The sequence below is a fragment of the Strix uralensis genome, chromosome 1, assembly GCF_047716275.1.
Source record: "Strix uralensis isolate ZFMK-TIS-50842 chromosome 1, bStrUra1, whole genome shotgun sequence".
In the NCBI taxonomy this organism is placed as follows: domain Eukaryota; kingdom Metazoa; phylum Chordata; class Aves; order Strigiformes; family Strigidae; genus Strix; species Strix uralensis.
In genome coordinates, this window is record NC_133972.1 from 137,631,822 (window position 1) to 137,658,719 (window position 26,898).

General features: G+C 39.3%; 1 protein-coding gene across 2 annotated transcripts in view; it reads left to right on the forward strand.

The window, feature by feature from the left end:
• Nucleotides 1–6,778, forward strand: part of C1H8orf34 (chromosome 1 C8orf34 homolog) — a 174,507-nt gene extending 167,729 nt beyond the window's left edge. For both annotated transcript variants that reach the window (XM_074893887.1, XM_074893878.1), the window contains exon 14: nt 5,754–6,778. In XM_074893887.1, coding sequence (XP_074749988.1) covers nt 5,754–5,761 — 8 coding nt within the window. In that variant the 3' untranslated portion in view covers nt 5,762–6,778. The remainder of the gene's footprint in view (nt 1–5,753) is intronic.
• The last annotated feature ends 20,120 nt before the right edge of the window (nt 6,779–26,898 follow it).

Sequence of the window (26,898 nt, forward strand, 5' to 3'; positions counted from 1 at the left end):
GCATTCCATTTCTTGTCAGTCAAATTCAGCTATTTGTATTTGTGGTCTGCTCTGATGGAGTATAGCAGTACTGGAAACATCTCTTACAGCGGGTATGAGTTTAGGGCAAGGCTAGATTTGGTTTCTCTAGGGAGTAAGGTAGTTATGAGGCATTGTTCAAATGTATTAGTCAATTATATGTCTGGTTAATAAGAACATAATATTTGTAGTTGGAAATTTTTCCCAGTGACTTGTAAATTCACTATAAACATGTGCTTTTTTGTCCTAAAAGTGAATCTGGGTTGAACTTCAGGAACATTTTAATTCCAGATTCATGAATCTTCTGGAGAAACTTATTGGTATCTTTCTTTCATTTAATATTTCAAGAGTGGTAATATAAACTGGAGTAAAAAAGTAGTATCTGCCCATCCCACATAACCTTTCTCAGGAGTGTCATAAAGCTTTTGTCTGCCTGGGGTATGAATAAATTTCCAAATTTCTCCAGTGTGCACTTACATATGTTAAAGAAGATATGTTGTCTCTCATTCTCCCTACCAGCGGCTTAGCTAGGTATTTAGCTTGAGGCAGTTATATGTCCACTTCAGAAATGGGATACCAGTAAGGACTGTGTTCCCATAAACAGAATTTCTCCAGGCCTATGGCATGGTCTTGGCTGGATGTCTTGTAACACCCATAACTGAAGCTACAACATTTCCTATAACTGCTTTCTGAGTCTGAAAGTGAGATAAAACAATTTTCTAGCATGGAAACTTGCCCAGTTGGATTTAATTATTTATAGACAGTGAAACAAAAGTAAAGATTGACATTATTTCTACCAGAAGTTAGGTGACTGTTGGATAGTGAGGGGAGAGTTCAAATACAGCTAGGGAAAGTTGGAACTAGACTCAGGATTCCTATTTTTTGAACGGATGTACTTAAATCCAAAGCTGCCATTATCTCCTTATACTATTAAGGCTTTAGCTCATATCACTTTATTTCTCATGACTAATATTTGGTTTCATCTTGGAGAAGTTCACATTGAACTAAATATTTGGGAGGAGGGAATTTTTCCATTGCAGTGAGGGAAAAAAGTCTCAAAATTGGTTTCAGTGCAGAAAGCGGTTTTCAGTACAGCTTCTGCAAGTTACATTACTATTGTAAACTTGGATTCCCAAAGACATTTAACATAATAAAAAAGGACACTGTAATTTAAAAAATGGCATAGAGAATTATCAGGACACACATTAGGTAAATTAAAAGCTGGCTCACTGAGGAATCAAGAACTAGAGTTTCTAATGGGAAGATGTAGATGAATGGGGCTCATTAGGGTCTGATAAGTTTGGATAATTGGTGGGAAGGACAAGTTGAAGTTATTAAATGATATGAATCCCCTGGTATAATGACCACATTCCAGTAAAATGCACTTTATTATAACCAGATGAAATATATTTGAACCAAATGAAATATATCTGGCACCAGAGAAACATATCTGTCTCTGCTGCAGAATAATGAGGCTTTGTCTTGAAAAGCAGTGACCTAATGGATTTAGGATGATCATAGAAGATCATCTCAGTATGAGCTCTCAGCATAATGCTGTCACAAAGAACGGTAGACCATTCCTTGAATGCCTAAAAAGTTAAGTAGCAAAGTAATTATCCCACATGATATCAGTAAAAACCTCTGGTTTTGGTGTCTTGCCATTAAGAAAGATTGGAATTACTTGAGAGATTTCAGAAGATGATTAAAAATGACCCAGAGTTGGGGAAGCCCTGTTAGGAGTTTGTCTCCCCTAAAGGCATTCAACTGGGAACCTCAGAGATTACTTGGTAGGTAGACATTTAAATAAAAAAGATTCAACTCATCAAAGTGTAATGAAAAAATTAAATGCTATGTCTTAGCAACCAGGACCTTTAAGCATTGTAAGAAAAAGTTAAGGGAGTCAATGAACTTGGAGTCATTAACACGAGGTGGTAGGTCTTTCTAAGTGACAGATTATCATCTAGCGGGAGATTCTGTGGCCTCTATACAGGTATATGTGGGTTCTATACAGGTATACAGGAGGTCAAACTAGATGATCACAGCAGGATTTTTTGTCCTGATGTCTATGAATATACTTATTCTCATAAAGAGCAGTCTGGATATGCAATTTCAGTTGCTTTCCTGGACACTACACATTAGGCATTGATAAAGATATGCATGATATAATGATCTTGATTCTACATGTATGCAACCTGTTTTCTTACAAACCCTTGAGGATGTGCATAACTGTATGTACATGTAAACACACCATCGTGATTTGTATTCTAAGGTTTGTTCTAGTGATTTTAACCTGCAAAGCTCCCCCCCCCCCCCCCCCCTTGTTTTTATTATCATAATTTAGTCCCTGGAATATAAAAATCATTTACTTGAGAAGGCAGGGTGCCTCTGGATGAGGTAATGGCTGTCCTTAGTGATCCAAAAATATACACCTGGGAAATATAAGATATGACGGTTTGAATTAATTTTGACCATAACAAAGATACAAATAAAATACTGTTAAACTTTACTGTGCTCTAGATAGTCATAGAAGTCTGTAGATCTCAAAGCACAAAATACGTTCATGATAATTTTATCTATGTGAATGTCTGGCATTAAATGGCAGTGTGTATAATAACAGTGATAGAAATATTTTGCTTTTAAAATATTTTAATTTTTTTAATTCAAAAAGATTTGCAAGTGGAGTTCTAAGCTTTCAGGAAAAAAACACTGTCTGTCCTTAATTTTTGAATTCCAGAGTTCTATGACTTGTATAAACCACTCTGGATAGATATACAGGTTCAACAGATAATGCTCATCACCAAGAAAACTGTACTAAGCTTTATTAGAATTTTGTTCCAAAATAAGAGTATAAACATATATTGATTTACATATGTCACAATAAAAATGCCCCACTAGCTGTATATTGATATAGCAGGCTGTGTATATTGATACAAGAACTTTGATTTGGATCACAAAGTATACTGTATGTGTTGAAACACAGGTGGTTTAATATTGTGCTGTTAAAAGGTCATAGTACAGAGCATCGGAAAGAGCTAGGGACCAAATTACGCTGATCTGCTCGTTCTTTGATGCCTTTCTTGATTCCTTTGTTTGCCATGCTGGCTGAGTGCTTTCACTGCAGGCCTAGAAGATCTTTCTGTAAACCCATGTGTGCTTTTTATTCCATTTAATTGTCACAACTTTTTTCAAGAGTTATCAAACCCAGTCATCTTTCACCAGTGCCTTGTGTAGTCATTTAGAGCAGTGAAGAAAGAGCACCAAATAGCCCTGAAGTACTACCAAAGCACATTGGTCATGTTCTACACCTACTTTTCACTCAATTTGTTTGAATGCAAATGACCCCATGAAGTGCAAGACCCAGGGAGCACATCCTTTTGCATTAAATAAGGCCTTGAAAGGCTTTTGGCTTCACAACTGACTGATTGATTCAGCAGAGGGGCCAGATCGATGCAGAAACTGGAAAAAAATGTAGAATGCTTGACTGTATTCCCATAACAGGATGCAAAAATGAGGTGAAGATTCTGTGAAAGAAATCTGTTTTCTTTCTTTGCCCCAGTATTCTCCAAGCTTTAAAAAAAAAAAATAATTAACACTCCTTAGTATCCTGTTGCTGTAAATGTGTTTTACAAAGCCAAAACTGCAGAAATTCCTTTGTTATATCATGAAGAGGAAGGATTTCAAATTCAAGTAGGAAGAGGTTAAGATTTTGTGACTTAATTACGGTGACTGTTCTTGACCCTGTCAGGGAGAAAATCCATGAATGCGGAGACTCTGAGAGAGGGAGAAGATAGGAGAGTTGATCCTTTATATGTGAATTCTGTTCATTTTGGTTAAATCTTGTTTGACAATGCATAGTGCCAGTGTGAGTACTACAGCAGGATCTGGGCAACATTTATTTTCTCTGTGTCTTATTTCCTTGATCTGTAAAGTGAGATGATAAAATGTGATCACTGACAGCAAAGCTATGAGAAATCACCATCTAATGTTTCTAAAATGTGTCATGGGACTGAGCCCCAATTCTAATGTCTATCTGTATTTCTTTCTGGTGTGATTTCACTAAATTTAAAATGGCTGTAGTTTTTCAGTTACTTTCCCCAAGTCAGTGAGTGGTGTCTTCCTGCTTGTATTAACTACTTTTAAATTATTTTTATTCCCTTTTATGTTGGAGAAATCAGCCTGTCAGGGTATGACTTGTCTCACCTACCTTCAGCTATAGAATAGTGAGAGTCTAGTCCAAGCTATTTGTTCTCAAGTAAGGAGAGAAACAAAGGGGACTCAGAGGACAGCTAGAGATCTGATCTGTCTTACTGGGGGACTGAGACAGGTACACTGAGAATCCCATCACCCCTTCAGGGTGTCCTTCATCTCTTGTATCTCCACCTTGACGCCTCTCTATCTCATGTCAGCTGAAAGTTGGTTTGATCTTGCTAATATCGTTTCTCATCAGTCAAGAATTCCACAATGGATATGGGGTAACACAGAATATATTTTCTGGCTGGCATCCTATTTCCTTCTGCAGCTAAGAAGACCACATTCCCTGGAGTTTTTGTGGGTAACAGTCATGAGAATAATCTGCAGATGAAATAGGCTTACATAGATTTGATTTTCTTTTTCCCCCCTTAAGACAAATTTGTTACTTAAAGATCAAACTGTGACGGTGCTTGAATATCTGCTAAATGAAGTGCCTCCAAGGAAAACAGTTGTTGAATATTTAGGTATAAATGACAAAAAAATACATATAAGGATAATAAAGGATAAGAACTGTTGCTAAGATTTCCTAGGCTTTATTTCTTCCTTTTGACGCAGAGGTTTTCTGCTCAGTATCAGTACAATATCAGATATAAAGTCCAGGTTTATCACCTGGCAAAGTGAAACTTAAAAGATCTTGTTCCAATTGTATTTAATTGATTAGCAGGAGATAATGGGAATAGTTTGTTCCTGCCAAGTTTCTTTAATCTCCCAAAGAGGGCTTGCATATTTATATGTTTAAAAGGAGTGCATAAATGTGAAGTTGCTGTGCCTGATTTCCTTTAGTGTTTAAAAACAGCCAGGTGAAGGCTTCTAAGGTAACATACAGACCAGACCATTATGCATTCAGCTGTGTAATTAAATGTGATTGTGGTGTTTGTTTCCAGTTTATAACCCTGATTCTCTAACTGGATCCATGTAATAGGTCTGGTTGCAGCATTGCATCTTTTACAAACATGGGGGGGGGCGGGGGGCAAGTTGTGTTACAGTCAGCAACATTTACAAAACAATCTATTTCAATATGTGTATGTCAATATTTGTAAAAGCTAAATTTCCATTTTGCTTTGGGGAAGGTTTTCAACCTGAACACAAGCAGAAATGAAAACATTGTTAGTTTATCTGATTCATCACAGTTGCCTACTATGATGCTTTTTGCAACACTGGTCATTTTTTGCAATCTATTACTACTATTGAAAAAGAAGCAGCAGAAAACCCCTCCAAAACACTGAGAAATTGGAACAAATAATATAACTAAAGAAGCTGTGATTTGCTTCTGAATATTATAGAGATAAAAACGAATTGTGATTCATCAAAATAGTGATTCATCAAAATATTGATCAATTTTGCTTATTTAACTGTAAGTTCAGCATTATGGAAAACTTTTACAAAATGCAAACACAATAAGAGTTTCATTTTCCCTTTTATCCTATTTTTGTGTACATTAAATTTTAGCCCTAATTTCTGTGTTTTTCTGTTTGATTTCACAGGTTTGTGAAATCAGTGGGATTGTTGAAGAACAATTTAATTAAATCAAAATTACGGTGATCAAAACTACACCTGAAAATTTGCTTTAGTTTATACATAATAATTTTAAATAAAGTTATTTTTCTAGTATCAGCAGTACATAAGTGGAACCGCTCTGATATGTGGATGCTCTAATGCACTGAATCAGAGTATTTACTGTGGTACAGTGGCCTTAGGAAAGAAGGGTAACTGTCACCTTTTAGTATAAAGTTACTATAATGTTTTTGTTTAGTTTATACCCCTGTTATTTTGGATTGACATTTGATAAACTAAACTCTGCCTGACCAAAACAAACTTTACCTAGAGATTTTATGTATTTTAACTTGTCTAACGTTTTCTACTCCTTATATTTTTGTAATCTTTACTCTTTTTTAGATTAATAAACATTAAAGTATTCGCCCACATCTGCCAGTGTGTATGTCCCATTCAGGTCTCACAGAGAACTGGCTGTTCACTCATAGTCACCTGCAGAGAGAGGTCAGAAGGGGGAGTGAGTGAAAGAGTATGTGTGTGGGTAGCAGAAACAGGTGTTGCCCCTGCCGCATAGCTTTGTATTATCTACTTTGATCTTTAAAACAAATAAAGACTCTTTTAAAAAGGGAACATATCAATAAGGAATGGAGCATGCATGCAAAAATAAAGCACCTAATGGAATTTCATATATATGATAAAGCATTAGTTACCCATATGGATTACTGAAACAAATTTGCTGTTTAAAATAAGCTAACCGGTGTGTGCTGTGTGCTTGGAACTTTAGAAGATGCTTTTGCACAGACATCAAATGAAGGGATGTGGCAGTTGCATTTACTGATTTCATTTACCTGTTAGCTCTGTCAAGTGTGTTCTCAGTTTCCTTTGTCTTCAATTATGTACGCTTGGTTCCTGTATCTTAGACATAATGATATAATGAAATTGCTTGCAACTATTAAAAAAATACAGTATAACCATCTATTTGTTTAAGAAATAAAAATGAATTGTCTGTCATGAATGTTTTGTAGTGTGAACTTTTTTTGCTGTCTCACAAACATACAGTGCTAAGTACACAGAAAGTATGTGATCTGCCTTAGTCATGAGCAAGTAAAATGGAAGGTAACATGATGAACAGGTACTTGCTGTATGTATCATCATAGTGTAGACTTCCTATGTGTTAGCACACTGGAACCCTATGGGGATAGTCCCTTGAAATTCATTTCAGGAACAGGCTTAATTAATTTGTCAGCAGTAAAGAAAATCTGTTATGCTGTGCATATTTGCAATATACATGAAGACTCATTTGCATATAGGAGAGCATATTATCAATGATAAGCTATATTTAATCAGTTGTGCTCAGTAAAGCATTCCTGTGAAACTAATGTCTACTTTTCATGGGTTTTATTCTTCCTTAGTGGCCTGCATTTCATATTTTACCTTGACACTACTGAAAAATGTAAAGTAGGTTTGCCTTTTTTTCTTCTTTTAGTTGCTTCACTGAACATCTGTTAAGCTCCATTCTTTCTGCTTCATGCTGTTACTGGGTGAAATTATAACCATATTTAATCCCTGGGAAAAATCTCATTGACTTCAGTGGAACTAAGATTGCCCATGACAAATTGAGAAAGAAATTAGAATTTGGCAGCATCTGAATTCTAGAAGTTCTTGCATGTCTAAGAACTTGAAGACAGTTTTAGCTAGGTAGTGCAAAGATATTTGGTCAGGGTCATGTCTGGTCTTATATTTTGATCTCATATGAAGAAACACAAGACAAGCTTTATGCAGGAAGGCAGACTATGAATCCTGCTTCTGGTCTTCAGAGGGCAAAAAACTTTTTAGTTACAGATATAGTGGGTACCATCAGCATTCATTAGAATGATTAATAATTTACCAAGTGTGAATTGTATGCAAGTGTCTCAAAGTGTGAGAGGATGGCTTGACTCTTGAGTGGTCCCAATTGTAAGAGCTGTGAAGTCTTGGGCTCCTGAGATCTGTCTGTTCTTGGGACTGTCCAGAACAATGGTATTTTTCTGGGACACTTTCTAAGCTGAAGGGCAGAGAATAAAACCATGGCAAATATTACTTTATTGTCACACAAAAACATACAGAAAATCCCATGTTATTTTTTTTGGTTTGGTTCTCATGATTTTGACATGATTTCATTATTTTTTAACACTTGTGGTTGGCACCACTCTCTCTAAAGTGTATGGCAAGCAGTCTTGGCTGATACTAGCATTCAGCCCAGCAACCACAGCTGGCATTGTAGGGGAGAAGCAGTCACCTGGTACCCTGACTGCGAACAAGCTGGCAATGAAGTGCAACAGGTCAGGAGAACTCCAAGGAGGAGCTGAGATGTGCCTAACAGGCAACAAACAGCTGGGCTTAGAGGGCTGGGGGGTATAAACAGCAGCTGGGAAGGCCATGCAGAAGGCATGTGTGATAAACTGGTTTTCACCTTTGAGCTGTGGGAAGCCTTACTCATTTTCTGGTTGACCCTTTTGGCCTTAGGAAGCAGTTTCCATTTGTCAGTTGCTTACGGAATAAACTCTGCCTCCATGGTGCCTAATTGAATTGAGAGTCAGCTGTGCAAGTTCTCGTTGATGCTGCTCTGGTTAGTTTGGCAAGAGTATCAAGGTGGGGAATTTTTTGTTCTGTTTTTGACTCTGCACCAGGTACTTCAAAGTTATCACAAAAAGTCAGTGTAAGCTATGCAGAAATATGCTTCTCTCTAGCTGCATGGAACAGGGTAGATTTAGTGTTTTCAGAAAGATACTTAATGGGTCATTGCTGATGCTATTCAATTAAAGCTTTTTCATGGAAAAAGAGCCATGATAAAGTGATAATTTTTTCCTAGCCATATGTTTACATCTTATTTTTAGAAGCATTTACTAATGCAATGATGTAGGGACATAGTATTCTCAACAGTACTTATTAATGAAAAAATACAAACATACCTCAGTATATAAAAATGCATGTAATTTGTCTAATAAGCAGCTGTCTTTCAAACATCAGTTTATAATAAAATGGCTTTTATTGTCATATGAGTTTCTGCTGCTTCCTTTTAAGATCTTAAAAGCAACTTTAGTGTATCTAGTCATTTCAATAACACAATAGTATTAATAGGTTCCTTTCTGTACTGCTCATATCAAGTAATATGGCAGATTTTAAAGCGTGACTTCTTGCTCCCCCAATGCCTAGCTTTAGGATTTGTAGGTGTCGCTGAGGGAGAAATGGGAAAAAAGTTTTACTTGCAGAAGTTATTAAAATGAAACAATTTCTTTTTAAATATTATCCAGTGGAAGATTTCTCTGAGCAAATCCTTATCTTGAAAAAATAAGCAATAATTTAAAAACACATAACAACCAGCTGTAGTGTGCACATATAGTATTAACAAAAGCTTCTGGCCCTGTGGGAACATGCTTCCTAAAAATATGGCTTTATTTGCAGTTTAAATCTCTTTCTCCTGAGTCAGTAATTACTAAAGAGGGAGGGAGACTTGTTTCCTGCTCCCTGGAGTATTGCTTCAGGTATGTCTACATTTCACTTACAGAGGTAACTAGCTAAGTGCAGGTGAAATTCTATATTACAACAACTAAACTCATAGAGTTTATGAAAGCCAAGTCACACACATGCATGTGACCCTGTTGTTTCATTACTCTGGCTATATGTGGGCATGCTTTACATTTAATCCAATGAACTATTAATGTAAAACACAGAAAAGCTCCCCTGGGATAGATTACAGCAACCTGGACTTCTCTGCAGCAAGTACGCTAACCATGAAGTTACCATGAATTTAGTAGCTTTATATGACTAGTTCCAGGCAGCTTCCCAACAAAAAAAATAGCGTGCAAATGCCAGTCTTGGTCCAGCCGGGATCAGGGCGATGCGCAGAAGAATGATAAACTCACACCAGTTAGTCGAAGGGGGTTCATTGCCAAGAGCAAATGCCCCTGCACTGTGTGCCAGCTCCCAATTTATTACCACCTGTTTACATAGGTTCTTTTTTACTTTTACATCCTACTGACCTTCAGGTTTTGCCTGTTTATTGCTTACATGCTCACCACACTCTGCAGGTGGTGTTTTTTACTGCTGTTTTTCACACAACATGTTACATAATGCTGCCTCAGTTTCCCACAATCCTTCTTCTAACTTCAAGGTCAGTTTACATTTTGCTAACCACCAATTCTTAATTCCCATATGCAAAAATCCATGTTCAGAGGCAAGTAGCTCTTCCTATGCTTATAGAAGTTTGGTGCCCGTTCACTCTTGGCCCTAGTTTCGACTTTGGATTAGGCAGCAAGCTAGTTAGGCAATGCAAGTACCTAGTTTTGTAGATATTTTTGCCCTTCACAGTTCTGCCTGAAAGTGCAAAAGCTTGGGGTTAATCCAGTAAACTTTTAAACAGACCACTGGTTTGACAGCATTAGCTTACTTAATGGTATATTGCTGCAATATTAGTCAAATTACTTTTAATTACCAAGTTGCTGGTTAAAAGAAGACACATCTTTCTAAGTTAAAAGTCTGACACGATTGTTCCTTATGACTGGTTGCTGTTTTGTTTTCTGACGTTATATAAAACTAAAGCATAACCAAATAGAGTCTAGTTTGACGGCTTCTTTTCCCCTTTGGATAGTACAGTCAGATATGCTTTTCTATGGCTTGTCTGCTGAAGAGAACATGCAGAAAATCTAATATGTACTGACTCTTAAGTTCAGTTCAATCAGCAAAGCGGTCTAGTGGTGTTTTCACTTACACAAACAGTACAAATGTATAAATTTCACTTTATCAAGAACTGGAATTTAATCTATGAAGCTCCATACATATCTCTGTTGTTGGAAGTGCTTTAATGATTAATATTATGCCAGTTGCTATTCCAGAAGAAGTTCTACTGTAGAATTTGACACACTCTCCAACTAGTGTACCTTTATTGTATGATAATCTCTGTATTATATTTGAGCTTCACATTATTTTTCTTTAATTAAGTATCAGTCAATCCTGGAGAATGCTTCTGCTTCTGAAACCATTGAATAGAATCGCTGAACCAATGTCATCTGTAGATTCATAGACCTTTTGACAGCTTAGTGACAGAATATTGGTCCGAATTGTGAGAGAGACAGAAAGAACCTTCTTTTTGCCCACCAAAATCAGCTACAGCACAGCTCTAAAGAGACACCCTAGGAGAGCAAACATGAATAGTTCCTCTTGTGACTGACTCAAATGCCGAGCTGTTGATTCTCACCAGGGACCTCCTCTCCCAGTAATGTACACGTGTTTGCCTACAGAGGGGGGTGTAATAGGAAATATAGGAAATGGGGCTGGGAAGGGCCTCCAGATATCATTTAGTTGCTAACCCTGAGGCAGCATAACTGCAGCTAAACCATTTCTGAAAGATGTTTGTCTAATATGTTCTGAGAATGTCTGGAGATGGAGAATCGCTCTCCTTCTCCTTATATTCAGAAAATCATGTGCCCAAGTACTTGTACTTTTGCTTGACAGTGCTTTCTCAGAACAAGATCTTTTCCCCTTGAATACATTCTTCACATCTTAATTGTTTGCATCTTGTCTCAGCTCAGATAACATTGAATTCAGATGCCACCCCAAGCAACAGAATGAAATACTGGTCCTGTAAAACCTTTTGAATTTTTGCAATGATGTAAATGTGGCCAGGATTTCACCCCAGAGTTGCAGACAGTTACTGAAGAAGCATTGTTACAGGCCATGCGATATGTCAGCCACTGACAGTAAGGACTTGTGCTCTATAGGGTGCACATGTTGCTGCTCTGAGAAGCCCTGCTTTTGCCCTGGAAATCACATGTGATGAAACAGCAAAGGGTCATTCGAGCCTCCATGCTTCAGTCATTGTAGCTGTCTCCAAAAAGCGCATGAGGAATTCATGAGTGCATTTCAAAAACTTGCCAAAATGCTCCCTGGGGCCTGATAAGTACCATAATTCAAAATCTCTCCATAAGTGCCTCCAGAAATCATTCTCTTCCTATTGATGTGTGTAATCCAACACCTACACACTCACAACTCCAGGTTTAATAAAGTGTGGGGCCCTTTAGCTGAGATTCCAAAGCAACTTGTACTTCCTATCCCCCCAGGTGATGCTACATTTCTGTGTCCAGAACACATTATCTGTTATTGACTTTTCATCTGGACACAGATCTTACAGAATTTAAAATATTTTCCTATGAGGATGTGTTGAAAACATCTGATGGGCTTGCCTGGGGTACTGTGATGCATAGGCCTTCTGGGAGAGAGTGTAGCATCAACCTCATCCATAATTCTGTGTCTGCTCTATGCAAAGACAGTAAGCTATTTAAAAGACAGAGCTAAAGCTCTTCAGATAAAAACATAGCCAAAACTCCAGATAGAGAGGTATGCTCACTATTTCCCTTTAAAAGCAATTAATTCACAGTATGACAAATTAAATGTTATCTTCTGTCACTTGTTCTGTATGCTAAATGTTTGTGGAGAATAATACCGTGTTCAAATGCAGGAACACTGATTTTTCAGCTTTCAGATATGCCAGAAGAAGGTTAACTCATTTTAAAGAAGTAAATATTGCATCCTGTAGATTTAAAAATTATAAGAGAATGAATTCAGCAATGTTGAAGTTTTTGTTCTTGTGTCCAGATGAAGTATCCGTGGTCAGATGTTTTATTTGGGGCATGATCTAACTCAAAGTAAAAAATATGCAGTATCTCCTCTGCTCCAATCCACTGGAACCACATTCAAGCAGATAGGATACACTTCAACAATCCTTCATAATACTTTTAATATTAATTCTGTTTTCACTAGTGATTCAGAAATCTGAAAACCTTGCCAAGTGTCATGCAAAGTGGTCCTTATCCTTCAGAGAGATACAGTGAGACATTACCAATACTAAGGAATAAGCTCTGCAGAGAATGTGGGATATTGACATGGATTTTTGCTTGATTTCAACCTCTGATGGTCATGTTGTATCATGCTTTTTGCTAAACTGCTTGCCTGACCCACGATTCTTTTCAGCTCTATGCTTAGTCTAGCTATAAAATGCTATACATTGGTCTATTATAATAGAAATATTGAGATAAAGTTTTCTCCTGTACCTAGTGATATAGAGGAAATATTACTATTAACTTTTGTGCATATGGTATTCATTTCTGTGACACAGTTATTGCTAAATTCATTAGAATAGACTTCTGTTATCGACAGCATTAGTAGATTCTGCGTTAAAATCCAGCTCCTTTCTGAACTGTGAAAAGCATCATATTCAAATTGTCCTGCTGTCTTTTTAACCTGGGGTATTCTCTTCTTTGGTGGGCAAAGTTGTCTTAGCAGAGAGCAGCCTCCCAGCAGCTCCATCCTCTTGGCACACTGAAGGATCATTCACATCCTTGCTGCTGTTTCCAGCAGATTCTGCACTGTACAGTGATGTTCCAGCTTCTGCAGTCCTTATGTTTTATGAGCTTGGAAGTCATCCAGTTTTATTCTTGGACATTTATTAAATATAATCTGAAAGTTTTAATCATTCTTTCTAAACTATTTCTTTTGGGGATAGGCAAACTTTGACATAGATTAATTACAGGGCTACAATTTTTCCATTAGGAATATCTGTTCTTCTGCCTTCCACTGCCTCCATACTAAACACTGTTTGAAGTATTTAGTTGAGGAGGCTACTCTAATCCAAATATAGCATTTTTAAGTGTTTCTGGGAAGCAATGCTAGTTTTTCCTCCTGGTAATTGTAATTGACCACTACCATGGGATTTTGGGGAGAGTTAGGGTGATGACTGAGATAGACTTGAAACTTAAGTTGGCTCAATTTACAAAAGGTGCTTAGGGGCAAGGGACATCTTTAGGTCATCCCTCTGCCCAGCCCCACCTCCCCAACTCTTTTAATATATTGCTTACTGAAGTGGAGCACAGCTGTTTGTTTCTTTCAGCACAAGGAACAAGCCTGGATGGATTTATGTTTCATTGGTACCTTGGCAAGGGAGGAAATACTCCCCCTCCACCCCTCAGGGTATTTCTTTCCAAAAGGAAGCTGAGATCCTTCTTTCCAACCTTACTTTTTGATCTGAATGCAGCTATGACAGACTGTTTATAAGAATGTTTAAGATATTTTATTTGTTTTAAGATTTGAACTATCGTCCCACTAATGCAGTGCAAATAAGAGTACTATGTTATTATTTTCCCTATTTGTTCATACTCGAAGGATTTTTGGGAAAATACAGATCAAACCCACCAGATGTCAAAATAATTGTCTGCAGCAGACAGTGCTGATATGGCGCCGTGAGTTCAGGTTGTCACTCAAGCTCGACTGATTGCCATAACCTCCACCCTTGAGAGCACCACAGGCAGGCAACAGATCTTGTCAGTGACTGCCTAAACAAAATTAACATAGTAGAGTCCTAATATTTCTCCTTCCATACTTTTCCTGTTTTGGAGAGTCTAACTGCTGATTTTAATATCTTCATTGCCAAAACATGGAGTTACTTCTCTTTTGAACAAAAAGGGGATGCCAGACAATGCCACTATATACGTTCTGAAGTGTAGATACTGGAACAGAACCATGTGAATAATGTGTGTATAATGGCATGGTCTGAATTGTTTTTATTTTTAATAAATGTTGGTGAAGGAAAACACAGCTTTGCTTTTGTGTCAGAGAAAACTGTTTTCCATGAAAATATTTGGGGATTTTATGAACAAACTACTATTTAAATATAAATGGCTTGACCTTTTCAAATTTCTTTTTGACACAGTATGATAAAAGGTATGAATTTGCTGAATTTTATTTATGGTGTTTTATTTCTTCAATTTTACTGAAAACATTTCAAGGAAATGTGGGCTTTTTTTAGGAAAAATTTGCCTGCTTGGTAGGATTGACATTATGTGTGTAACTTTAAGTTTTATCTCAACCTGTCTGTCTCTTTCAGCATTGAAGGAATGAGCCACATGAGAAACAAACTTCATCTTTTAGCATGTTAGACTCCATAGCATCTTTGAATTTTAATACATTGTTGATGTTGTATTGTTTGAAAAGCTGAATTTTTCTAGATGAAACACATTTATAAGATCTGCCAATTAAAAATCTCTCATTACTCCATTTAGTGTGCCAACAATTGGTCTACATTTTAATTTTATACCCTATGATGTCATATGAATACTGTAGCTCTGTTTTATTGTCTTCATGCTTTTTCACTATTGGAGAAGTATGATCATAGTTCACTTGACTGTCAAATTTAGTTTTCTCCATAGCAAACTAACATTTAACACTCTCACAGGGTGATGTGAATTTTTAGAGACTGCTCTCCATTCTTCAATAAAAAATGAGTAGTCTTTGCTTATATTTTAGTTTGTATTAGTTCATATCTCTCAGTAGGAATTTACATGCTGCTGGATAAGAGGAATTTTCAGGGCTTTTCTTGTTTGTATCATTTGTTTGAGTCATTTAATTAGTTGGGTGAATGGCATGGCATCTAGCCACACGGAATATGTAGCTGAGTGTTATCTGACATTATGACAACATGTAAGCATTTAATAGTTTTTCACAGGTCCACAGTGCCTTTAGGTGGAGGTAACCGTGGGCATTTGCCAAGTGTACAAGGCTGAAAGGCAGTGAAATCTGTCCTGAGCTCCACAAGGTTGTGTGTTTTCCTTCCTTCCTTCCTTCCTTCCTTCCTTCCTTCCTTCCTTCCTTCCTTCCTTCCTTCCTTCCTTCCTTCCTTCCTTCCTTCCTTCCTTCCTTCCTTCCTTCCTTCCTTCCTTCCTTCCTTCCTTCCTTCCTTCCTTCCTTCCTTCCTTCCTTCCTTCCTTCCTTCCTTCCTTCCTTCCTTCCTTCCTTCCTTCCTTCCTTCCTTCCTTCCTTCCTTCCTTCCTTCCTTCCTTCCAGTGGTCCAAGCTCTTCAAGTTCCTCTCCTTTAAAGCTGCTGTAATGGCATTTATGCTGCACCTTTTTTGTCCTCTTCCTGGTTTATCTTCAGTATGTGGCTTGCCACCTGAAGCTCTTCCTTTTGCATGTAGGCTGGGCTGCTCTGTTGCCATTGTAGCTCTCCTTGGTGGAGTATGGGAATGGCCTCAGATGTGTCTTCACAGGTAGAGAAAAGTTTGTGGGCATTGGGAGGTGAAGGGTGTTCATACACGGGTGTTTCTGTACTGCTGTATGGGCTGTGTGTGTATGTGGATATTTCTGTACATTTTTCTATTGCTGTCTTTTAGAAGAAGTGGAACTGGGTGGGCACCTCTGTGTACCATGATGGAAGGTCTCCATGTTGCTCACAATGAACATCCAGACTTTCTCAAGTACTTGGTCATATGTTTCTGAAGGGCCCATGCCACTACTGCTAGGCTACTTCATCACTATGAACAGAAGCTCCCTGAGTAAGCAGATTGCTAGATCAGTTTGGGAAACAGAGAGCCTTGTGATGCACCCCAAATCCTCTGTCTTCTCACAGTTCCCTTGCCCTGTTGACAACATTTTGAGTCTTCTGTGGTCATCTGACACTGGTGTCTCAGGAGAGTGCCCTGCTGCTGTCCCAAGATGAGTGTAAATTTACAGAATGAGGAAATAATTTTATTGATGGCAGTGGAAAGCAATATTTATAACACAGAGAGGAGGAACATTCTCCAATACATTATACAGGATTCTAAATTTATTACAAACTTTCAATTTTTTCATTCTAAAAACTCCTTTTTGATAAGATTTAAGGTTCCTGTGGTGAAATATTTTGAAATTTAGACTTTCTTACTGCTTGTATTGCCTTGAAGTTGAAAATGTTCATTTAATAAAATATTCCCTTTCTTTACATGCCATTATGAAGTTTTCTTCTCTATAGAATAACTTTCAGTGACTGGCATACTGGCATATTTCAGAGGAATGAGATCTAGTTAGAGCTAACATACAGGACTGTGCAAACAGGTAGAATAAGCAGATAGATACAATGTTTAATCTACCACTGTACAATTTACTGTATTTTTTGTGTGAGGGTTAGGAAAACAAAACAACTAGCAGCCTTTGGCCCTTGTGGAAAGTGACTGTGTATTTCCAGTGATGACGGCCAGCACCACTCTTTTTGATTTATAGCAGAGTGACTTTCATTTAATATTGACCATATGGCAATTTTCACCACCTACATTGTTCAGGACCTAAGTCAATAGCACACAAAGCAGTGAACCTTGTTCCCAGGCAATTCGACTAAGACAGAGGATGCTGCATTGTGGCATATTGATTGATAGCACAAAGTGGTGTTAATTAGATCTCTCTGAATCCTTTATAAGCAGTCTGTAGGCTTTTGAAGCTTATTGCATTATTTTGACACTATTGAATTATCAAATGTGCCAGCTTGTTTTCAAACTGTGTGTTTGAAATACATGATGACAAAAAGGTGTTGTGGAACAAGTTCATGTAATATAACCCACAGTCTTATTTTAATTTATAACAGGTAGTTTTAATTTATGCAAGAAATGTGGGTGGGGGGGAATGTTATTATTGGGAAATCTTGACACTATAGATCACATCTTCAGATGAGAACATCCCAGATCTTTTACAGTGAAAATCTTCCTTCTAAAATTTTCTCTTTATTTTTACACTTCTAATTGCTGCACCACATATCAGAACAAAACTGAAGGTAGGAACACTTAACCAAGAATTTGGAGAGGAAACATTTTTTTTTATTATTTGTGGAAATACCCGTTATTGGAATTCATTGAGGTCAGTGACTCTGCTGACATGCAGGGCTGTAGGAGGGTGTTGTGGTACAAGTGAAGGGAGCTCAGTTTGGTACCTCACTGTACCCATGTTATTTATACCCTGGTTCTGTGTGCTAGTTGAAAAGGGAAGTTCTTTGTTCCATCTAGTGACAGTGCCATCAGATATGCCAGACATTTTTATGTAGGGGCATGCTGCTCAACATATTTGTCCCCATTTGGCAACTTCTTTTGCTGAAGGTGTGTGTAGAGCTCTGCTCTTCAGTTGCCTGACTCAGGATGATTTATTGAACACCTAAAGCTTTGTGAGCTAGACATGACAGTTTCATTGAGGCTGGATAGCATGACTCTGCTGTTTGACTACCTAATGGCCAGTACGTGCATCCTCAGGTCATCAGTGCCTGTTCTGTTGATACTGGGTCTACACCAGCTTCTGCTGTGAAACTACCCCTTCCCTTGTGTCAGGGCTAATGTATCGCTGGCTGTATGATGAACCGCTGGCTTTTGTCAATCGACTTCAGCCAGATTGGTACCTGATCTACTGCTATTTGCCTTTGAACTCACTACAGGTTTCTGTAAACCTCAGTCCTGTCTTGGATCCAAGATACAGATTTCCTGATTGCACTATAGGCATATGGAGGTGGGGTGGGAGGGTGGGGGGTGAGGGGTGCCAGTGAGAAATGCTGATCCAGTATAAACAGGCAGTGCATATAAATAAAGAGTAAAACCACATGTCGACAAAATGGTCAGCATGCATTCTTCAAGACTGCAACCTCTCATCTGGTCCCAGGTCCTTTTGCAATCAGTTATGAACTATTGACTTTACTAGGAGTTCTCTCAGGTGCTTTCTGATCCCATAATTGCTTCTATAATGAAAATGGAATTGACAAGAGAGAGAGTGAGCTCAAAACACTTACTGTATCTGTGGTGAGAATTAATTTCTGTGATGATAGAGCTGGAGAAAAGATAAGTTCTGGGAAGGACAAGAGTGATCATTTTTGTAGTCAAGGAGAAGGAAAATAAACTAACCTGGTAGAAGAAGATTATTGCATCCAACTCCTTCTGCCTCAAGAATGCTAATAAAGATTGGCTGGACACCACTTAGGTCTCAGTGAGACTCACTCTAGCCTTTTCAGTCATTCAGTTGTTTGCAGGTCCTGGACACCAGGCTATCTATTAATATATGCACAAGGGACTGGCATTTGGGTTTGAGTAACTATCCTTTATGATGGGTCTTATCAAAACTTACTGAATGTCCCTAGTGGCTGTCCCAGAGGGCATACACTTGGGACTGCTTAGCAGTAGGTCATGTAATGAACACCTCCCTGGACTCCCATTCCTTACGTCTCCAGAACATTTGTGTGTCTAACTTCTATGAATAATCTGTTTGGTGGTGTTTGTTTTGGTTTGGTTTTTTTTTAACACAGTGAAGTACTTTCTTTAGATATAGTGCATGGTTTGTGTATTCCTTTCAGCCACATCAAATCGCAATGATTTTCTCTAATACTATCTGTAATTGTAAAAATTTAGTAAACTTGTAAGGATGGAGCACTTTCATTAAAAGTACCTCAGTCCTGTCATGGACTTGTCAGTATCCTTAGACTGCTAAATATATGACTTATAAATGTGTAACATTTAAAATGTTACTCATGTTTTATTTCATATTAATGTATGTGATAGGGATTTTTAAGGAGTTCTGCCCATATTTTGGGAGATTGGACTTGAGGTGTATTTCTTGGTCTTTACATAAAAAGAAAAGAGCCACATTGGTAGAAGTCAGTGTAGCTACAATAGTTTTTGTCACTGGCAAGCTCTGAATTTGTATAGGTTTCCCAGTCTGGTTTGTCATGAAGGTAAAAAATGCTGCTGATGATAATGATGATAATACTGAATATAATGTTTCCTTAGCAGAATTCTGATGGGAATTCATTGTCCTTGCCTGACATGTACTTTTTCAGGTAAGCAAGAATTTATTCTTGGAAAAAGAATCTTAATTTCTACACCAAATATGCCTATATAAATGTAACATATACTGACTTCTTCTGTGTTGAACACCAGTGTTTACTGGCTGCAGAAACAGACAATACTGTCATGAAAATGAACAAATAAAGGAACTTGTTTTTTATTTCTAGTTCTTTTCTATCATCTATCCTTTACAATCAGGTAGGGCCACTTTTTACTGCCTTTGATGAAAGTAGAGTAAAAAGGCAACTTGACTGATTAAAGAAATACAGTTCTTAGACTGAAGTGATGAAAAACTTCAAACTATAGGCTGTGGACCAATACCACTAAAACTTTAAGAGCTTTGATATTGATTTTCCAGCAGTGGGATTTCACACCTTTTGCTTCTAGATTTCATTAGTGGTCTGGGACTAAATAAAAAGGGAGAGGCTTCTCTTGGATGCCAAGAGAGTTGATCACAATACCACCTAACAGAGGGAGAAGAAACTACTAATACCATTATGGACGATTTGTTTATTATGTATAATCCCTTACATTTAGTAATTGTGTTGTGGCAATTAAAATTATACCAACAGCATGCTGGTGTCTTTTTTTAGCAGATTAAGAAGTCTGGATCTTCTTTACTTAAAAAAAGCTTGAAGTTGAACATCTGAAGTCAGATATAATGCATGTTTCACTGAACATTTACAGACTTCCCAAAATTGTTTGACTGTTTATCCAGAAAGGAAGAGAAAGGTTACTTTACCTAGTTACCAATGAGTTGAATAACTTAGCTCAGTTAGCTGTAAAACCATGGAATGCATTGAAAGATTAGCTAAAAGGATCTCTGGAAAATCTCCAGGCCTTTTTTCTGAAACTAATGCCATCTATTTTTAATAAATTTTGGCATGGCACTATCTTCTTTACAATCAACAAGAAGGTAAAGCAGCTGTTTCTATTTGTGCTTCCCTGATGTGACAGAGTCCCTGATCCCCTTCAGCCAGCAGTTTGCTATTACCAGAGGAGGCTGTAAATAAGAACTTTTCTGAGTGGCTTGAGAGAGGGATGGCTTGTGTTAAATGAAATGGGCTTGTCCATACTTTATCAGTTGTGATGGTAGAATAGGAAATAACTGTTGCCAAAATTAATTCCTAATACACTAACTGTCTATGGTAGAAAGGATACAAAAAAATACACCATAAGGCAAAAAGAAGTCACTTGTTTGAGTCACTTCTTTTCTCCATAAAGCACATGTTATATATACATCCATTGCCATGAGATTGGGTGAGGGTCTTCCTGGGGTCTGTAATTCTACATGCAAGTTTTGGGTTTTTTATCTACTGTTACTCATTAGTTTGCCAAGTGCCAATTAATGTTCCTGTCCAAGAACATACTTTCCTTGCTCATGTCTATAGTCAGATTGAAGTAAAAGAGAATTCAGAAGTTGGTGTGATAAACAGACTCTGCCCAACTGTCAACAGATATGCTCAGAACATGATTTTCTTGTATATAAAAGCACTAAGTCACTAAGTGCTCTGTGTCCCTTGTGGAAAATATTTTGAGGTAGTCCTTCAGGAGTTGCAAACTCATTTCCCAGAATGAGTCTTAAAAATAGTCAGATACATTGCATGTCTAAGAGGTGTCTTGCTTTACATAAAATCCTCAGATTAACCCTTTTCTTGTTCTCCACTCATATTGACATTCCTGCCTTTCAAATGTGCTGCTTCACAACCCTGCCAGATGAACATGATGAGCGCTTATGGTTTACTGGACTTCCACTGGTGCCTGTGGGATCTCAGCCCAAGGTTCAAGGACCTTATGTTTAAGTGGCACTGTGTGCTTGGGAAGAACAGAGCTGGAAATCAGGGAAAGGATTACAGTCTGGTTGGTTTGTTCCTAGAACTGACTGCAGTTAGCGTAGCCTCCCTGCACATGGAACAAGGACACCTGTCATATAAATAAAATGTGGGCTGGACAGTTTCAGCCACAAGCTCTCTGTAGGACTCTCCTGCTATTACAAGAATCAAACGTGACTTTTCTTGACAGTCACTTTGGTTTGAGATTAAAAAGTTCTTATAGCAATACTGGTTGAAGTATTGCTGTCCCTCGTCCCCTCATGATAGGTTTGCCATTACTGATGGTGTGCTGCCCTCCCAATTTTGTGGGCAAAGCCATTTGTGGTGGTTGCAATGTGAGCTGGATTTGGAACCAAAGAAAATTTTTTCCAAGATGAAGGAAAAAAGCAGCAAACAAAAAACAGTGTGTATTTTCATACTGTTCTGATTCATGGTGCAACTCCAGAAATAGCCATGCTAGTGAATCACAGAATCACAGAATCAACTAGGTTGGAAAGGACCTTGAAGATCATCTAGTCCAACCATTAACCTAGCACTGCCAGTTCCCATCTACACCATATCACCCAGCGCTATATCGACCCTACTCTTAAACACCTCCAGGGATGGGGATTCCACCACCTCCCTGGGCAATCCATTCCACTGCCTAATAACCCGTTCTGTAAAGAAATACTTCCTGACATCTAGTCTAAACCTTCCCTGGCGCAATTTGAGGCCATGCCCTCTTGTCCTATCACTTGTTACTTGGTTAAAGAGACTCATCCCCAGCTCTCTGCAACCTCCTTTCAGGTAGTTGTAGAGGGCGATGAGGTCTCCCCTCAGCCTCCTCTTCTCCAGACTAAACAACCCCAGTTCCCTCAGCCGCTCCTCGTATGACCTGTGCTCCAGACCCTTCACCAGCTTCGTTGCCCTTCTCTGGACACGCTCGAGTAATTCAATGTCCTTTTTGTAGTGAGGGGCCCAAAACTGAGCACAGTAATCGAGGTGCGGCCTCACCAGTGCCGAGTACAGGGGTAAGATCACTTCCCTGTCTCTGCTGGCCACGCTATTTCTGATGCAAGCCAGGATGCCATTGGCCTTCTTGGCCACCTGGGCACACTGCTGGCTCATGTTCAGCCGGCCGTCAATCAACACCCCCAGGTCCCTCTCTGACTGGCAGCTCTCCAGCCACTCCTCCCCAAGCCTGTAGCGCTGCTGGGGGTTGTTGTGACCCAAGTGCAGCACCCGGCATTTGGCCTTATTGAACTTCATACAGTTGGCCTGGGCCCATCGCTCCAGCCTGTCCAGATCTCTCTGCAGAGCCTCCCTACCCTCAAGCAGATCAACACTCCCACCCAGCTTGGTGTCGTCTGCAAACTTACTGAGGGTGCATTCGATCCCCTCGTCTAGGTCATCAATAAAGATGTTGAACAGGAGTGGCCCCAAAACCGAGCCCTGAGGGACACCACTTGTGACCGGCCTCCAACCGGATTTAACTCCGTTCACCACAACTCTCTGGGCCCGGCCATCCAGCCAGTTTCTTACCCAGCAAAGTGTGCGATCATCTAAGCCTCGAGCAGCCAGTTTCACCAGAAGAATGTTGTGGGAAACGGTGTCAAAGGCCTTACTAAAATCAAGGTAAACTACATCCACAGCCTTTCCCTCATCCAATAAGGAGGTTACTTTGTCGTAGAAGGAGATCAGGTTTGTCAAGCAGGACCTGCCTTTCATAAACCCATGCTGACTGGGCCTGTTCCCCTGGTTGTCCCGCATGTGTTGTAAGATGGTACTCTGGATGAGCTGCTCCATCAGCTTCCCGGGTATCGAAGTCAAGCTGACAGGCCTGTAATTTCCCAGATCATCCTTCCGACCCTTCTTATAGATGGGCGTCACATTGGCCAGTTTCCAATCTGTCGGGACCTCCCCGGTCAGCCAGGACTGCTGGTAAATGATGGAAAGTGGCTTGGCGAGCACCACAGCCAGGTCCTTCAGCACCCTTGGGTGTATCCCATCTGGTCCCATAGACTTGTGTGTGTCTATGTGGTGTAGCAGGTCACTGACTCTCTCCTGGATTGCGGGGGGTCGCTCTCCCAGTCTCTATCATCTGGCTGAGGGGGCTGGATTCCCTCAACACAACTAGTCTTGTTATTAAAGGCTGAGGCAAAGAAGGCATTAAGGACCTCAGCCTTCCCCTCATCACTTGTTACCAAGTTTCCTTCAGCATCTAGCAGGGGATGGAGACTCTCCCTGGTCTTTCTTTTGCTATTGACATACTTATAGAAACATTTCTTGTTATCTTTGATTGCTGACGCTAGATTAATTTCCAGCTGGGCTTTGGACCTCCTGATTTCCGCCCTGCATAGCCTCACAGCATCTTTGTAATCACTGTGAGTGGCTAGCCCCTTCCTCCAAAGGCTGTAAACTCTCCTTTTCTCCTTGAGTTGTAGCCAAAGCTCCCTGTTCAGCCAGGGTGGTCTTCTCTGCCGCCTGCTCCTCTTAGAGCACCTGGGGACTGCCTGCTCCTGAGCCATTAACACTTCCTTCTTAAGGAGCGCCCAGCCTTCCTGGACCCCTGTACCCTTCAGAACCGTCTCCCAAGGGATCCTTTCAAGCAGGTGCCTAAACAAGACAAAATCAGCTCTTTGGAAGTCCAGGATGTCAGTCCTGCTTAGCCCTTTCCTGGCCTCCCTAAGAATAGAGAACTCTATTATTTCATGATCGCTGTGCCCTAGTCGTCCTCCAACTGCCACATCATCCACCAGTCCATCTCTGTTCACAAGGAGGAGATCTAGCAGGGCACCTTCTCTGGTTGGTTCTCTTACCAGTTGTGTTAGGAAGTTGTCCCCTACACATTCCAGGAATCTTCGGGACTGGTCCCGCTCTGCTGTGTTGTATTTCCAGCAGATGTCTGGGAAGTTGAAGTCCCCCACAAGAACAAGGGCAAGCGATTGTGAGATTACACCCAAGTGCCTATAGAATATTTCATCCACCTCTCTGTCCTGGGTGGGTGGCCTATAGTAGACTCCTACTACAACATCTGCCCTGTTGGCCTTCCCCCTGATTCTAACACAAAGACATTCCATCCTGTCTTCACTGCATTTGTATTCGAGGCAATCATAACAGTCCCTAACATACATTGCTACCCCACCGCCTCTCCTACCTTGTCTATCCCTTCTAAAGAGCTTGTAGCCGTCAACTGGCACGCTCCAATCATGGGAGGCATCCCACCATGTTTCTGTGATAGCCACAACATCATAATTTTCCTGTTTCATCACGGCTTCAAGCTCCTCCTGTTTGTTACCCATGCTGCGTGCATTGGTATACATGCACTTCAGATGGGCTGGTGTTTTCCCCCCTTCCCCCTTCAAATTTAGTTTAAAGCTCTGTCAATGAGCCCAGCTAACTCCTGCCCCAAGATCCTCTTCCCCTTCTGGGACAAGTGTATCCCATCTAAGGCCCAGAGGTCTGGTGCCCTGTATACCAACCCATGATCATAAAAACCAAAGCCCTGACGGTGACACCAGACTTGAAGCCACGAGTTCATCTGTTGTGTTCTTCGGTGTTCATCCTCATCCATACCCCCAACTGGAGGGATGGAGGAGAACACAACCTGTGCCCCCGACCCCTTGATCAGTTTCCCCAAGGTCCTGAAATCTCTCTTCATTAATTTAATACTTCTCCTGCTAATGTCATCACTACCTACCTGAAAAACCAGAAGAGGGTAATAGTCCTTGGGTTTAACTAGAGAGGGGAGTCTTCTTGTGAGGTCCTTGATGCGGGCCCCAGGGAGGCAGCAGACTTCCCTATGATGCGGGTCTGGTCTGCATATGGGGCCTTCGACACCCTTCAGAGTGGAGTCCCCCACTACAATGACTCTTCTGGGGTTCCTTTCAGAGCTGGTTTTAATACCTTTTCTAGAGTGACCTGGCCTTGGTGGTCCTTGATCTTCCTCATTGTTTGTCTCATTCTCTTCCTCCATGTCTTCATTCAAAAGTTCCAGGACCCCAATCTGAAGTTGGATGTTGAAGGATACATATCCAAGCTCCACACCAGACTGTTCAGATGCTAGGCTTGATAGTAATGCTTCTTTCACAGCACAGGAGCAAACTGAAAGGATAACAAATCGTGACATGAAAAGTACTCATCTTGGGAACCTCCCCAGCCTGCTTTGACTTTGGTTACCAGTAGCACCTCTACATGAACATGCTGTTAAACAAGCACAACATGATAGTGTAGTGAGTTATGTTGTATGAAGATGGATATTAATCAAGAACACCCGGAGAAAATAGGTCATGATCAATAAAATTACTTTTTATCAGGGATCCAGTATTAACCTTATTTACCCCAATGGATGTGTTTCTTTGTTTTTGTATGTATATGCTGATTGATTTTAAACACTGTAAATTAATAGAACTCAACACTGAATAAAGATTATCATCTTAGATATACAATAGCAATAGTATATTCTTGTCATAAGCATGTTTGAAGAACGGCTCTTCATCAAATTTGACTTACGCTTCTTCTCAGTAACTGGGAATATAACTGTATCTAATGCATGGCCTTTTTGTTCCTCATGAGTACAGCACACAACTAATCTGCTCTGATTTTAACTAGTGTACAACACTAGAAAATCAGGTCCTGTTGAAACCTAGTTTTAGTAGATCTGATAGGTATCCTTCATAGTATCTACCATCTATTTATATTTATATTAGAAAATCTTTGGCTTTGGATGGCTGATAATAAAAGCAGAATCAAGTGAAATATGCAATGTGGTATGGCTTCAATAATAATTAGGGTTGAAGCCCAGCTGGATGTGCTGTTGCAATTCATAGTAGCCTCATCCACTGGCATCTTTCTCTATCAATTGAAAAAATCTCTTTTGGATTTATGCATTGCTAAAAAGCATATACAAATGTATAGTTGAATGCTATTTTTTATAAACATTCAAAACATTTAAATTTAAATTAACATTTAAAAGCATTTCCATGCTGTGTAATAATACTTCAAAAAGCTTTATCTTAGTATCTTTCTCCAGTTAAATATGAATGTTAAAATGCTGAATTAAATTCCATTAGGGCTAATGATTAGATTTTAATCTTTTTTTGTATACATTTTGAAATTTTTGACAGGTCAAATCAGCTAATACCATATGTGCTGTTGGCTCAGCTGATGCTATCTTATTCCAAGAGGATAACTACTAGATGAATGCCTTGAGATTTATAGAATGCAGAATAGTTCCTGGTTTTAGCCTGCCTCATTTTAAGGGCTCACTCCATTTGATTACCAAGGTCCTTAGGGCATAAAACAGGATAACCCCAAACCAAACTAAACTGTATTTTGTAACCTAACCAAAGGATGAGCCTTGCAATCAGTTTGCCATATACTTCTGATTACATTAAATCAGCATTGTAGCAGTGATAAATCGATCCATTCAAATGTCAAAATCTGAAAATATTTGTGACCTAAATGAGATCTGTTTTCAAATTCAATTTCAAATTTCAAAATTCAAAATTTCAGATTTCCTATTCACAGTCTAAACATATAATATGCTGACAGTGGCAAACCAGCTTCACAGCAAGGCATTTGTGCATTCCCATTTGATTTTAAAGAGACCGTATAGATTATACCATGCTTCACATTGGTCATGTTAAACTATTTAGTGATTTAACCTTTTA